General features: G+C 45.2%; 2 protein-coding genes, 1 non-coding gene and 1 pseudogene across 3 annotated transcripts in view; 1 reads left to right on the top strand and 3 right to left on the bottom strand.

Moving 5' to 3' along the window:
* Positions 1-5,862, bottom strand: part of LOC144482317 (uncharacterized) — a 474,174-nt gene extending 468,312 nt beyond the window's left edge. Inside the window, exon 1 of the mRNA XM_078201490.1 lies at positions 5,502-5,862. Coding sequence (XP_078057616.1) covers positions 5,502-5,862 — 361 coding nt within the window. The remainder of the gene's footprint in view (positions 1-5,501) is intronic.
* LOC144482316 (uncharacterized) overlaps positions 1-16,505 on the top strand; it is a 233,002-nt gene that overhangs the window by 171,209 nt on the left and 45,288 nt on the right. The gene's annotated exons all lie outside the window — the stretch shown is intronic.
* On the bottom strand, positions 3,671-3,752 carry trnas-uga (transfer RNA serine (anticodon UGA)). The gene has a single exon. It is a non-coding gene; the product is annotated as a tRNA-Ser (tRNA).
* Positions 7,014-8,766, bottom strand: LOC144482332 (histone H2B 1/2-like; annotated as a pseudogene).

The raw sequence follows: 16,505 nt of genomic DNA, 5'->3' as shown, positions 1-16,505 counted from the left end.
TTTCTATTGTCTATCCCTTTTCTTCCCACTGAAATAAATCATTTCACACTTCTCTGCTTTAAATTGGTCTTGTTTGGCCAATCCACAAGCTGTCTAAGAAACTGAGAGCTTCAACACTACTTCCTCACAGTTCACAATGTTGTCACGTATTATGTAATTACGACAGTTTGAATGTGTGCTCTGTACAGCATTGCCGATGTCTCTAATATGTATCAGGAAGAGCAGAATTCCTAACACCAACCCTCCTGGAATCCCACTTTAACCGACCTCCAATCCAAATAAAAATATTTCCCACTGCTGTGTTTCCTGTCACTCAGTCAGTTTCCAAATCATGTTGCTGCTGTCCCTTTTATTCTATCAGCTCCAAATGTTACCACAAGTTTGCTGTGTGCCCCTTTATTTATAAAATGCTTTTTGCCAGTCCATGTTCACATTAACCACATTACCCTCATCAACCTTTTCTGTTACCCTCATGAAAATCTCGAGCAAGTTAAATATGATTCCCCTTTAATAATTATGTATGTGTTTTCCTTAATTAATGCACATTAGCACAAGTGAGTGTTAATTTTATCTGCAGTTATTGTTTGGAGAATATCCCACGTTGCTGAGGTTAAACTGATTGGATTTAGTTGGCTTATCCTCACAGCCTTTTCTGAAGAAGTGTGTTTACCATTTGCAATTCTCCAGTCCTCTGGCACCACTCATATAACTCGCGAGGATAGGAAACTTTTGGCCAATACCTCTGCAATTTCCATCCTTATTTCCCTCAGTATCCATGGATCTGTCTCTTCCAGTCACAAGAACACAGGAAATAAGAGCAGACATTGGCCACATGGCTCATCAATAATGTTCTTCCATTCAAGGGCAGCATGATGGCACAGTGGATAGCACTGCTGCCTCACAGCATCAGGGAACTGGGTTCAATTGCAGTCCCAGTTCACTGTGTGGGATTTGCACATTCTCCCCTTGTCTGCGGGGGTTAGGTTGATTGGCCATGCTAAATTGACTCTTAGTGTCAGGGGATTCGCAGGGTAAATATGTGCGGTTACGGGAATAGGGCTTGATGGGTTGAATGGCCTCATTCTGCACTGTAGGGATTGTATGATTCAATACAATGATGATTTATGTGTCTTTATTGCCATACAGTGCGAAGCACAGAGGCACAGCATTAAAACAAGAACAGCAACATCATCAGACAATACAAAGATAGAAATCATACTATATTTCTGACAAGTTTTCCAAAAGTCACTACATTTTCAGCATTCACCATCAAAATCTGGTAAAGCATTTGAAATATCAACAATTCTATGTGGGGAAAACAAATTGTGAATATCGTCGCATGAACCAAATTTCTGTACTTTATACTGATGCCCACCCAAAATACAGTAGATGCGAATAAAGATCTTTTGAAGCTTGAGTAATAAGGCCATGTATCAATTTATAATATTGACCCAAACCATAAATCAGCCTTCTCTAAAGATTGCAATTCAAGAATCCTTAATTCTTCATCAGGTATTCCCCTCATGCCTTCCATTTTCCTGGTTACATATCTTTGCACTCTATCAGCTGAATATCTCTTTGAAAGTGTGGGTTCGAAAGTATGGGTGCAGTCTCCAGATGTGGGCATACCAGCTTTTTTTAGAGTTTCAGATCTTGGGTTCAACTCCAGTTTACTCCTCACTCCCTTGATTCCCGAAGAAACCAAAATGTGTCTATCTCAGCCTTAACTGCAATAGAATCCCTCCAGTGCAGATGGAGGCCATTTGGCCCATTGAGTCCGCACCGACTCTGTGACACCATCCCACCCAGAACCTGTCGCAGTCACCCCACATATTTATCCTGCTAATCCCCTTAACTGATACATTTGGGAAACAAAGGGTACCATGTGGCACCTTAACAAGGTACTGCAAGATAGGTTGTTGCATGAGGTTAAATCTCACGGGATCCAGGGTGAGGTATCTTAATGAATACAAAATTGGCTTCTTGACAGAAGCCAGAGGGTGGTTGTCGAGGGTTGTTTTTCAAACTGGAGTCCAGTGACCAGTGGTGTGCCTCAGGGATCAGTGCTGGGTCCACTGTTATTTGTCATTTATTTTAATGATTTGGATGAGAATATAGGAGGCATGGTTGTAAGTGTGCAGATGACACCAAGATTGGTGGCACAGTGGACAGTGAGGAAAGTTATCACCAATTGTAAAGGGATCTTGATCAATTGGGCCAGTGGGCTGACGAATGGCAGACGGAGTTTAATTCAGACAAATGCGAGGTGGTGCATTTTGGTTGATTGAACCAGGGCAGACTTACCAAGTTAATGGCAGAGCGTTGGGGAGAGATGCAGAACAAAGAGATCTCGGGGTACATGTTCATAGCTCATTGAAAGTGGAGTCACAGGTGGACAGAGTGGTGAAGAAGGCATTTGGCATGCTTGGTTTCATCGGTCAGAGCATTGAATACAGGAGTTGGGACGTCCTGCTGAAGTCATACAAGACATTGGTAAGGCCACACTTGGAATACTGTGTACAGTTCTGGTCACTATTATAGAAAGGATATTATTAAACTAGAAAGCATGCAGAAAAGATTCACTGGGATGCTACCGCGACTTGATGGTTTGAGTTTTAAGGCGAGGCTGGATAGACTGGGAATTTTTTCTCTGGACGTCGGAGGCTGAGGGGTGATCTTAGAACATAGAACATAGAACAGTACAGCACAGAACAGGCCCTTCAGCCCACGATGTTGTGCCGACCTTCATCTGAAACCAAGATCAAGCTATCCCACTCCCTACCATCCTGGTGTGCTCCATGTGCCTATCCAATAACCGCTTAAATGTTCCTAAAGTGTCTGACTCCACTATCACTGCAGGCAGTCCATTCCACACCCCAACCACTCTCTGCGTGAAGAACCTACCTCTGATATCCTTCCTATATCTCCCACCATGAACCCTATAGTTATGCCCCCTTGTAATAGCTCCATCCACCCGAGGAAATAGTCTTTGAATGTTCACTCGATCTATCCCCTTCATCATTTTATAAACCTCTATTAAGTCTCCCCTCAATCTCCTCCGCTCCAGAGAGAACAGCCCCAGCTCCCTCAACCTTTCCTCATAAGACCGACATTCCAAACCAGGCAGCATCCTGGTAAATCTCCTCTGCACTCTCTCCAGCACTTCCACATCCTTCTTATAGTGAGGTGACCAGAACTGCACGCAATCTTATAGAGATCTATAAAATAATGAGGGGCACAGATCAGCTGGAGAGTCAATATCTTTTCCCAAAGGTTGGGGAGTCGAAAGCTCGAGGGCACAGGTTTAAGGTGAGAGGGGAGAGATACAAAAGTGTCCAGAGGGACAATTTTTTTACACAGAGGAACAAGCTGTCTGGAACAAGCTGCCAGAGGTAGTAGTAGAGGGGGGTACCATTTTGTCTTTTAAAATGTATTTCGACAGTTACATGGGTCAGGTGGGTGTAGAGGGATATGGGCCAAATGCAGGCAATTGGGATTAGCTTCGTGGTTTAAATAAAAAGGGGCCTGTTTCCATGGTGTACTCGGAACCCATTCAGCCTATTTTGTCCTTTCCTGCTCACCTTCCTGCACCCGGCCCGGAGTCACGCAGCTGAAAGCATGATGGCGATCCAAATACTTCATACTGAAATAAACACTTCACAATCATAACCGCTGCGAGCAGGGCTCGAACCTGCGCGGGGAAACCCCATTGGATTTCAAGTCCAACGCCTTAACCACTCGGCCATCGCAGCTGCGCACTTCTCTAAATAATGTAACCTCAGTAATCTTCATATTAACTTCTATCAAGTACGGGGATTGTGCAGAGCACAGTGTGTGAGCTGAAATGTGTTCCTCGACCGTGACTTTGTATCTTTGTCTCGAACGGAGAACTCATTTGATGTCAGAGACTTGTTTTCCTATTTCAATATTTTTTCATGAGAAACGAATTACGTCCGAACAAAAAAAAATAAAAACTGATAGGTCTATTTTATTTCACTATTGTCAAATGTTGCGTTCGCCCTGTTTTTGTCCACTCGGTTTAAAACAATATTCGCGGATAAGGTTCTAAAATAAATTATGAATGCGATGGCCGGGAATCGAACCAGAGTCAACTGCTTGGAAAGCAGCTATGCTCACCACTATATCACCATCGCTCACTCTGCTCAAGGAATCGTTATTTTAATCAGTTGTAATTACGGAACTACCTGAGTTGCTGATTTCACCACGCACCAGGTGTGTCCATAGCACAGTTTGGAAACTGAACTTGGCTTGTCTCGTTTTTCTGGACAGTTCAATTTATCTTTTTACTGTTGTGTCTGACTGGGAACTCATTGTTTAATTTTGAGGCCTGTTCTTTCATTTAAACAACTGAAAGCAAATTGAAGCTTGATTTTCCATTAGAAATCTTTAGTGAATTTTATTTTAGGAGTGCCCACCTACTGTTGTGACATGCGATAGCTAATTAAATAAATCACCACTGTGATGGTCAGGAACTGACGTTTGGTCAAACGCTCTCCCAGTCACCACTCCACCACCATCGTTCACCTGACTGTGCCACTCCCTCAGTAAGAAAGTCCAGCTCTGACAATGAATCTGGTTCCCTCCAGGCCCAATCGGAGGATGGTCAGAAACTGTCTGTCGCTGTTAGAAACTCCATTATCAGCGAGTGGGGGATTATTATTTAACTCGCTGTCACTGGTTGTTGAGGTTGTGATTTATTGTTACCTGTCAGTGCAGGAGAAACAAATAAAACAGGAAATCGAGAGACTCCAAGAGCAGATAATTTGCATTTTCATCGGAAACAAACACAGTGATCTCAGCAATCACGATAATAACTGGGGGGAAAAAACAGATATGATTGGCTCTGGCCACGGAATCTGGTTAACAGATGTGGTCCCACACCACATGGACTGCAGCGGTTCCAGAAGGCAGCTCATCATTGTACCGCAATTTAATTTGAGTGGTTTTATTAGACCTGTGATCATTTCAGTTTGAGGAATAATTCCGCAAATCAACTTTCTCCGTAAATGTTTCTAGTCAGAATGTGAGTATTGAACATGTCAATAAGATTCAGAGTAATGAAGCTTGTCTCAAACAGTAACCCACTCGCACAGATATAGTCATTGCAGAAACACTTGCACATTAGGACAGACAATTAACACTTTTCCAGATATCGTGACTGGCTTTGAAAACCGATGGGTTGTAGATGAATGTCCTCACAGACTATTACAGCGATTATATTGGAAATTGGATCATTTTAGTTCACTGGGATGGTTTCCCCAATAAACAGCAGCAACTTGTATTAAAATACTGTATGTGTCAATAGTACGGATTGATAGAACAAAGCGGGAAACAGCTGTGTTGTGAATAGCAGTGCAGAAACTGACCAATAGACACCAGGTCGTCCTTTTTCAGATAAAGTGAGTGGCTCTGAAAAGAGCCTTTGGGTTATCAGATTAAAGAATGGTCGCTTCACTTGCTCTTCGCGGTCCCAGCGCTGCTTTTCTTGGGCAGCAGCACGGCCTGGATATTAGGCAACACCCCGCCCTGAGCGATGGTCACTCCTCCCAGCAGCTTGTTGAGCTCCTCGTCGTTGCGGACGGCCAGCTGCAGGTGTCTGGGGATGATGCGGGTCTTCTTGTTGTCCCGGGCCGCGTTCCCGGCCAGCTCCAGGATTTCAGCGGTCAGATACTCGAGCACAGCAGCCAGATAAACCGGGGCTCCGGCACCCACACGCTCAGCATAGTTGCCCTTTCTCAGGAGCCTGTGAACACGGCCCACCGGGAACTGCAGTCCAGCCCGGGAGGAGCGAGACTTGGCCTTGGCCCGAGCTTTCCCGCCGCCCTTTCCTCTTCCAGACATCTGCACAATCTCACAAACAGTTTCACAAAGAATGCTGAAATCCACTCCCTTTCGCTTCTCTTATTGCTCCGGGAGGAATGGAGGTGCGGACATTGCTGATTGGTCACTTTGTTGCTGCCTCTCAGCATCTTGTTCATATGACCAATCAGAAATCTGCTTAACTCACCAATCCGGAGAGCCCACGGAGTGAGGGCGGAAAATAACGGCGCCAAAATCTCAGAATCCAACCGATTTCATTTCAAAGTGTAAAAGCCGCCAAAGCTCAAAAGAACAAAAGAGTTTCGAAAATTATACGAATAGGTAATGGTTAATTAATTTTGAGTAATGTAAGAATCTCCCTTTCTCTCCTTCCCCAGTCTATAGTTAACCTGGATCTGGCAGTTTCTGATTTTCAGCCTGGGTTTTTCGGAAAATAAGTCGAAAATAACAAAATTTTCACGATTCATTTTTGAAAAGTTCGCAGATGTGTTTACAAAACAAGAAATACATTTCAAATAAAATCTCTCAATAATCAACTGTTGAACAACAAAGTGTTTAAAACATCAGTCTCTGTTTGCACCATTTCACATTTTATCCCAAGTTGCAGATTTGCTTTTAGAATCCTGGATCCATTCGGGGTTAATCTCGGCCCTTTTTAAAACTCTCGAACTCGCCGCCAGAAAGTCTCATTGACATCGTTCTGTAAACGGACGGGATGTTCTCCATATTCGTGAGAATCAAGAGGGGAGTGAACATTTGTGTAAATTGACCAGTGCCGAGACTGAGGTTCCTGCACAACCGGGGCTGATAGGGAATAAACTGATCGATTATTAAGACCAAACTGGAACAGAATTGGAAGCTGACACATTTGCTCCATTAGCTCTCTCTCTCTCTAAAGTCGGGGAAACGGGCCTCTGAGATCTAAGTGCAGAGGCGGTCGGAAACCAAATAATTAATTAATGAAACATTATTAATCAGACGCTGGGCGATCAACTTGCATTACTCAGTACCTATCATTGATCAACAGTAAAAACAACAATTAGATTGTTCGAGACGCTTCAGAGTGAAAGATTAATTGAAACTAAATGGATGATATAGCCTTTTCAGGGAGATTGTGAGTGGCTCTTAAAAGAGCCGTTGTGTTTGGGATGTTTTTCAGTCCATGGGGAGTTTTACTTGGAGCTGGTGTACTTGGTCACCGCCTTTGTCCCTTCCGACACGGCGTGCTTGGCCAGTTCCCCGGGCAGCAGCAGGCGCACGGCGGTCTGGATCTCCCGGGAGCTGATGGTGCTGCGCTTGTTGTAATGGGCCAGGCGGGAAGCCTCACCCGCGATGCGCTCGAAAATATCGTTCACGAACGAGTTCATGATGCTCATGGCCTTGGAGGAGATGCCGGTGTCGGGGTGAACCTGCTTCATCACTTTGTAGATGTAGATGGAGTAACTCTCCTTCCTCGACTTTCGCCGCCCTTTATTACCGGTTTCTTAATCACTTTCTTCGCCCCCTTCTTAGGAGCTGCTTTCTTCTCATCCACCATCCTCACAGTTAATTTCAGACACAGAATCACTGAGTCGCGCTCGGAACTCCTCTTTTATAGACCAAAGCAGAGGCCTATGCTAATGAAGGATGGCTGAAAGCCCTGTTCCCCATTGGCTCATTCACAGTGATGTCAATTCGTAACGCTCTCTCTCTGATTGGTTAGTTCAGATACTCAAACACAGAGTTTGTGGATTTGAGCAGCAACCAGTCTGTTGTCAATCCGTCCTTTCCCCTTGTCCGCCCCGATCCACCCAACCCCCTGACTCTCTCACTCTCTCTGCCGCACCAGCGCATTCTCTCTGCTGCTAATCCCACATCACTCTATCAGACTGCTGATACTGTTCATACATTTCCCCTTCCTCACCAGCACCAACTGCTCTGCTTTACTTCCGCCCATCACTGGGAGCAGGCAGTGCAGAATATCTGGGCGTGTGGAAGGGGAATAAGTTTGATGAGCAACAGCCACATTGACATTGTTGCTGAAACAAAAAGCTGACTGCAAGAAGGAGTGGAATCAGAATTGGATATTACTGGCTACAAGCCTTGATACGGTTCCACAACAGAGGCAAATAAAGAAAAAATGAGAGCACGTGGAATGGGGGGGGGGGGGGAATGGGGGGGGGGGGGAATGGGGGGGGGGATGGGGGGAATGGGGGGGGGGATGGGGGCGGGGCGGGGGAAGATAATATCCTGGAATAGAGAACTGAGAGGAGGAACAAATGGGTCATTTTCGAGTTAGCAGGCTATGACAAGTGGGCTACCACAAGGATCAGTGTTTGGGCCACTGCTGTCGACAATCTGTGTATCAATGATTTGGGATTAAAGGTAATATTTCCAAATTGGTAGCTGACACATACAAGGTGGATGTGTGAGTTGTGAAAAGGAGGCAAAGACTCTTTGTGTGTATTTGAAGAGGCGAAGCGAATGGGCAACAATTTTGCAGATAGAATGCAATGCGAAGAGATATGAGGAGATTTAATCATTAAATATGTTCAAGAGTGAGATTGATAGATTTCTACATATCAAAAACATCAAGGGTTACGAGGATAGTTCAGAAAAATGGTGTTGAAGTGGAAAATCAGTCATGATCTCACTGTATGGCAATGTGGACTCGAAGAGCCGAATGGCCGACTCTTGCTCCAATTTCTTATCTTCTAATTATGTTTTAGCATGGTCATCATTCTGTGACTGTAATTAACGATAAATGGGTACAAGGTACTTCTTGTATCCTGTCACAATATGACTGTGGCTTTAAAAATAGAACAGAGCATGTCCATAGCTCGTGACTGACCTCCTATTTTCCAACAGACTTTCCACAATTGAATTCCACATTTAGGTAAGGGATGGAATACTCTCCACTCACTGGTCAGTGCACCTCCAACAACACCAAAGAATCTCAGAAACAAATCTAGTTTTTGGTTTCACTTGCAAACCATTCACCAGCTTCAGCATTTACTCCCTCAACCATTCATACACAGTGTGCACCATTTGTGAAGTACACTGCAAGAATGGGCGACACAATGGTTAGAGAGCTGCCTCACAATGCCAGGGACCCAAGTTCGTTTCCGGCCTCGGACGCCTGTCTTTGTGGAGGTTGCATATTCTCCCCTTATCTGCCTGGGATTTCTCCAAGTGCACTGGTTTCCTCCCACAGTTCAAAGTTGTGCAGGTTTTTTCGGATTGGCGAGGTTAATTACCCCTTGGTATCCCAAGATGTGTCGTTAGGGGATGTAGCCGTGGTAAATTTGTGGGGTTATGGGGATAGGGCCTGGGTAAAATGCTGAGTCAGTGCAGACTTGATGGGTCAAATAACATCCTTCTGCACTGGAGGGATTCTATTCTAAATCAGTGAGGCTGAATGTGGGACTGAAATGGCATCTCTCTATTTCATGTCCAGAATGCGATTAATTATGTGCTTGTAAGTATTGGGTACAGTATGTGAAACACAATGTGTATTTGTCTGTTGATTGCCAGCTTGCATGTGTGAGATTGGCCGAACATAATTTTGAGACTCATGCACTATATCAGTCTCCACTGTGTATATTAATATGGGGTAAATTCTGCTCATGCCAGTGTCTTGAAGTGAATGGGAGTTTGATTTCGGTTCAGCAGGCATGTGTCATTGAGTAACTGTATAAGTGTCTGAATGATACTGTATGCATCGGTCTCTGGTACAACATCTGAGTGTGCTTTTCTGTCCGTCTGTGGTGTTGTGTGTGAATGCAGGGTTCATTCTATGGATGCTACTTGTGATACTGTGTGAGAGTGAACTTCATTTTGCTTCACTGTTTCTCAAAACAAATGTAGGTATCATTCTGTAGATGTCATTCGCGAGTATGTTTTGGAATTCCTTGTTCTTCCATCTTTCTCGAGAGAGTTTGAGAAAGTAGGATTAATTTTACATCTGTGATTCTCTGGTTATCCATGTGGGTGTAGGAATCAATCTTTATCCATGTATCTCTTGCGTTGAAGTGTGGGATACTTCTGTCCTTTAACTTTACATGTATCTCAGACATTGTGATAAACACTACATGCTAAAAACATAATGTATTGATATTTGTTCATCTTTCAATTTATTTTTTCATGTAGATTTCCCGTACATTTGACTGTCCCTGTTTATATTCAGCAGCTGTGTGTGAGTATTCAATTAGTAATTCTGTGAATGGTAACAATTGGAACCTGGTAAGTAATTCCTGCAGTTTGTAGCAAAGGAATTGCTGTTACATCTTTCTGTCTTACTCATATTGAGCATTTTTGGATTTATTTACATATTTATCCCTGTATATAGTATCAGGTAATTAATTGTAATTTATTCAGTATTGTACAATTATCTTTTGTCTGTCTGAGCGAAGAATTGTTACTTAATGTGTGACCAAGGTGACACCGTGTTTTATATCTGTGAGTGGATGAATTTGTTTTATTCCTGTGATATATACCTGTCAAGACAAAAGATAGGAAAATGTAGATGTACAAAAGGACTCTAGATGTTAACATGCAGGTCCAGATGGCAGTTAGGAAGGCGAATGATATGTTGGACGTTATTGCAAAAGGTTTTGAGCGCAGCAGAAGTGAAGTCTTACTTTAATTGTCTGGCAGCTTAGTTAGACTGCACCTGGAGAACTGTGCGCAGTTTTGGTCCCCTTACCTTAGGAAGGATACTTTTGTTATAGAAAGTGTAACAAAGGTTCACCAAACTTGTTCCAAAGATCAGAGAGACGTCTGAGTCGGTACAGACTTGGTGGGCTAAAGGGTCAGTTTCTGTTCTGTGTTGTTCTTTGTTCTTTGCATCCCTATAGTAGAGAAGGAGGATATTTATCCCATCTAGTCTGCACTGACTCAGCATCTTACATTTGCACACACAACCCCCTCCCACACTATCCAAATAACCCACAAACCACTGAATCTACACAACCTGGAACACAAAGGAACATGCAACCTGTGACCATCACCCTCTGCTTTATGTCACTACGAAAGTTGTTGATGCAATTTTCCAAATCATACTGGATCCCATGTGCTGATATCTTCTTGACCAGTCTCCCATTGTCAAATGCCTTACTGAAGTCCATGTGGATGACATCAACTCACTGCCCTGATCTACAAGGCTTGACACGTCCCCAAAACATTCAATCTAATTTGTTAGACATGATCTCCCCCTAACAAAGCCATGCTGACTATCCTTGATTAATCCTTGCCTCTGAAAATGGAGATTAATTTTAACCCTCACAATTTTTCTCAATAGTTCCCCTCACACTGATTTCAGATTTTAAACAACTGGATTGTGTCCTTGTCACCTCAAGGACATCTCCACTCTCCAACACTACAATGTCTTCCCTAGTCAGTATTGTCATCCCACCTCTCTTTTTCTCTTATCTATCTCTTTCTGAACACAATTCCTGAATATTCAGCACCCAGTCCTCACTCTTTTTAAGCCACATTTCTGTCAAAGAGCAAAGAACAGTACAGCACAAGAAACAGGCCGTTCGGCCCTCCAAGCCTGTGCCGCTCATTGGGCCAACGAGACCATTCATTTGTATCCCTCCATTCCCAGATTGCTCATTGTTCCACTGGAGCAAGCTGAGAGGGAGTGATTGGAGGCAGCAGTGCTGGTGAGAGATTAATTGAATTGTTTATTTATTTAATTAGTCCGCTAAGTGTGTGTTTTATTTTTGGCCTTTACTTTTGCAGTAGAATTTTAAGTTTAAAGTGAAAACTGGAAGTGGGCTGCTAAGGAGTCTGGAAAGGGTTTTTATTTTAACTTTAAAAGTCAATTATCTGGGAGGTTCCCCCTCATTGTTCCACTGGAGCAAGCTGAGAGGGAGTGATTGGAGGCAGCAGTGCTGGTGAGAGATTAATTGAATTGTTTATTTATTTAATTAGTCCGCTAAGTGTGTGTTTTTTTTTTGGCCTTTACTTTTGCAGTAGAATTTTAAGTTTAAAGTGAAAACTGGAAGTGGGCTGCTAAGGAGTCTGGGAAGGGTTTTTTAAGCGCGTGAAGTATAAAAGGTAGGCTGCAGTATACAGTGGGCAGCGTCGGGAGCGGGCAGTGGAGTGTGTGGGAAGCAGAGTGTGAGCTATAAGGGCTTTGGCTCACAGGGCTTCGGCGAAGGCAAGGAAGATTGTTTGTTTTTCTTCTGTTACACCCCCTTTTTTGTTTTATCTCCCAAAAACTAAAAAGGACATGGCTGGTATGAGTGGGAGGCCAGTACACTGCATTCGGTGTGGGATGTGGGAGTTCCTGGAGACAACTTGCCTCCCGGAAGTCCATATCTGTGCCAGATGTGTGGAACTGCAACTCCTGAAGGATCGTGTAAGGGAGCTGGAGCTGAGGCTCGATGAACTCAGTTTAGTTAGGGAAAATGAGAGATTAATAGATAAAAGTTATAGTCAGGTAGTGACACCAGGGTCTCGGAAGGAAGACACGTGGGTCACAGTTAGGAGGGGTAATAGTCAGAAGGGTGATGTGCCAGAAAGTACCCCAGTACCAGTCTCCCATAAAAGAAAGGGATGGGCAACAGATGGGAGAAGGGAAGGGAGTGAGCAGTCTGTGGAGGGATCCCCTGTGGTTGTCCCCCTCCAAAATAGGTATATTGTTTTGGATTCTGTGGAGGGGGATGACCCTCCAGGGGTAAGCCACAAGGGCCAGATCGCCTCCACAGAGACAGGCTCAGGGGTCCGGAAGGAAAAGAAGGGGTTTAGGAGAGCGATAGTTGTGGGGGACGCAATGGTGAGAGGCACGGACAGGCGGTTCTGTGGGAGTGAACGAGAATCCAGGATGGTAGTCTGCCTCCCTGGTGCCAGGGTACTGGATGTCTCCGAGAGGGTAGGAAGCATATTTAAAAAGGAAGGTAGTCAAACGGATGTGATTATACACATTGGTGAAAATGATGTAGGTAGGAAGAGCAGGGGTGTCATACGAGAGAAATTCAGGGAGTTGGGTGCTAGGCTAAAAAGTAAGACCTCCAGGGTAGCAATCTATGGACTGCTCCCGGTGTCTAGTGCAAGTGAGGCTCGGAACAGGGAGATTCTACAGTTGAACGCGTGGCTAAAGGACTGGTGCAAGAGGGAGGGTTTTAAATTCATAGATAACTGGGAAATCTTCAAGTCAGGATGGCAACTGTACAGAAAGGATGGGTTACACCTCAACTGGAAGGGAGCAAATATCCTGGCTCGGAGTTTTGCTGGAGTGTTTCGGCAGGATTTAAACTAGTGTGGCAGGGGGGTGGGGAACAAAACAGGAGGTCAGTAAATACTGAGGCTGGGGTTGAGCTGGGGGCCGGGGCAAGGCTCGCTAAGAAGAGGAGCACTCTGGAGGAGGATGACCTGAGTGGGCCTGGAGGTCTGGAGTGCATCTGCTTCAATGCGAGGAGCGTAACGGGTAAAACAGACAAACTTAGGGCCTTAATGCTTATGCGGAATTTGGATGTGGTTGCGGTGACGGAAACTTGGTTAAAAGGACAGGACTGGCAGCTGAATATTCCGGTGTATAAGTGTTTTAGGCGAGACAGAGGAGGGGCTAAAAAGGGTGGGGGAGTAGCGATATTAGTTAAGGAGCACATTACCGCGGTGCAGAGGGTAGACAACTTAGAGGGGTCATGTACTGAGTCGCTGTGGGTGGAACTCAGAAACAGGAAGGGTGCAGTCACTATGCTGGGGGTGTACTACAGACCACCCAACAGCCCACGGGAAGTGGAGGAAAGGATATGTCAGGAGATTCTGGATAGGTGCAGAAAAAATAGGGTTGTTGTAGTGTGGGACTTTAATTTCCCTGGCACAGACTTTCCAGTCTGTGCTTAGAGCTGGGGGTCCGGACGGGGAGGAATTTGTAAAATGCGTACTGGAAGGTTCTTTGGAACAGTATGTAGATAGCCCGACTAGAGAGGGGGCTATACTGGACCTCGTTCTGGGAAATGAGCCCTGTCAGGTCGTCAAAGTTTCGGTAGGGGAACATGTAGCAAATAGTGACCACAACTCTGTTAACTTTAGGATAGTAATGGACAAGGATGAGTGCTGTCCTACGGGCAGGGTGCTAAATTGGGGGAAGGATAACTATAGCCGGATTAGGCAGGAATTGGTGGATGCTGATTGGGAGAGGATGTTCGAGGGTAAGTCCGCGTCTGGCATGTGGGAGTCTTTTAAGGAACTATTGATAAGGCTGCAGGATAGGCATGTGCCTGTAAAAAGGAAAGATAGGAAAGGTAGGATTCGAGAGCCGTGGATAACCAGGGAAATTGAGGATCTGATTAAAATGAAAAGGGAGGCGTACGTTAAGTCCAGGCAACTGAAAACAGATGGAGCTCTGGAGGAATACAGAGAGAGTAGGAAAGAACTCAAACGGGGAGTTAGAAGGGCAAAAAGAGGTCACGAGATGTTCTTGGCAGGCAGGATTAAGGAAAATCCTAAGGCATTCTATTCATACGTTAGGAACAAAAGAGTTGTCAGGGAGAAAATCGGACCTCTCAGGGACAAAGGAGGGGAATTATGCTTAGAACCCAAGGGAATAGGGGAGATCCTAAATGAATACTTTGCATCGGTATTCACGAAGGAGAGGGGCGAGTTAACCGGGAATGTCTCGGAGGGAGTTGTTGACCGGTTAGAGAAAATCTCCATTACAAGAGAGGAAGTGTTAGGTTTTTTAGGGAACATTAAAACTGACAAAGCCCCAGGGCCTGATGGCATCTATCCTCGACTGCTCAGGGAGACGAGAGATGAAATTGCTGGGCCTCTGACGGAAATCTTTGTCGCTTCTTTGGACACGGGTGAGGTCCCTGAGGATTGGAGGATAGCGAATGTGGTCCCGTTGTTTAAGAAGGGTAGCAGGGATAACCCAGGAAATTATAGGCCGGTGAGCTTGACGTCCGTGGTAGGGAAGTTGTTGGAGAGGATTCTTAGAGACAGGATGTATGTGCATTTAGAACGGAACAATCTCATTAGTGACAGACAGCATGGTCTTGTAAGAGGGAGGTCGTGCCTTACAAATTTGGTGGAGTTTTTTGAGGAAGTGACAAAAACGGTTGATGAAGGAAGGGCCAGGGATGTCGTCTATATGGACTTCAGTAAGGCATTTGACAAAGTCCCACATGGCAGGTTGGTTAAGAAGGTTAAGGCTCATGGGATACAAGGAGAAGTGGCTAGATGGGTGGAGAACTGGCTTGGCCATAGGAGACAGAGGGTAGTGGTCGAAGGGTCTTCTTCCGGCTGGAGGTCTCTGACCAGTGGTGTTCCGCAGGGCTCTGTACTGGGACCTCTGCTATTTGTGATATATATAAATGATTTGGAAGAAGGTGTAACTGGTGTAATCAGCAAGTTTGCGGATGACAGGAAGATGGCTGGACTTGCGGATAGCGAAGAGCATTGTCGGGCAATACAGCAGGATGTAGATAGGCTGGAAAATTGGGCGGAGAGGTGGCAGATGGAGTTTAATCCGGATAAATGCGAAGTGATGCATTTTGGAAGAAATAATGGAGGGAGGAGTTATACAATAAATGGCAGAGTCATCAGGAGTATAGAAACACAGAGGGATCGAGGTGTGCAAGTCCACAAATCCTTGAAGGTGGCAACACAGGTGGAGCAGGTGGTGAAGAAGGCATATGGTATGCTTGCCTTTATAGGACGGGGTATAGAGTATAAAAGCTGGAGTCTGATGATGCAGCTGTATAGAACGCTGGTTAGGCAACATTTGGAGTACTGCGTCCAGTTCTGGTCGCCGCACTACCAGAAGGACGTGGAGGCGTTAGAGAGAGTGCAGAGAAGGTTTACCAGGATGTTGCCTGGTATGGAGGGCCTTAGCTATGAGGAGAGATTGGGTAGACTGGGGTTGTTCTCCTTGGAAAGACGGAGAATGAGGAGAGAGCTAATAGAGGTGTACAAGATTATGAAGGGTATAGATAGGGTGAACAGTGGGAAGCTTTTTCCCAGGTCGGAGGTGACGATCACAAGGGGTCACGGGCTCAAGGTGAGAGGGGCGAAGTATAACTCAGATATCAGAGGGACGTTTTTTACACAGAGGGTGGTGGGGGCCTGGAATGCGCTGCCAAGTAGGGTGGTGGAGGCAGGCACGCTGACATCGTTTAAGACTTACCTGGATAGTCACATGAGCAGCCTGGGAATGGAGGGATACAAACGATTGGTCTAGTTGGACCAAGGAGCGGCACAGGCTTGGCGGGCCGAAGGGCCTGTTTCCTGTGCTGTACTGTTCTTTGTTCTTTACTCATGTGACTATCCAGGCAAGTCTTAAACGATGCCAGCGTGTCTGCCTCCACCACCCTACTTGGCAGCACATTCCAGGCCCCCACCACTCTGTGTAAAAAACGTCCCTCTGATATCTGAGTTATACCTCGCCCCTCTCACCTTGAGCCCGTGACCCCTCGTGATCGTCACCTCCGACCTGGGTAAAAGCTTCCCACTGTTCACCCTATCTATACCCTTCATAATTTTGTACACCTCTATTAGGTCTTCCCTCATTCTCCGTCTTTCCAGGGAGAACAAGCCCAGTTTATCCAATCTCTCCTCATAGCTAAGACCCTCCATACCAGGCAACATCCTGGGAAACCTTCTCTGCACTCTCTCTAAAGCCTCCACGTCCTTCTGGTAGTGCAGCGACCAGACCTGGACGCAGTACTCCAAAT

This window comes from Mustelus asterias, unplaced genomic scaffold, assembly GCF_964213995.1.
Source record: "Mustelus asterias unplaced genomic scaffold, sMusAst1.hap1.1 HAP1_SCAFFOLD_35, whole genome shotgun sequence".
Lineage (NCBI taxonomy): Eukaryota > Metazoa > Chordata > Chondrichthyes > Carcharhiniformes > Triakidae > Mustelus > Mustelus asterias.
Note: the sequence above shows the minus strand (reverse complement) of the source record. Positions and strands in the feature narration are given on the sequence as shown.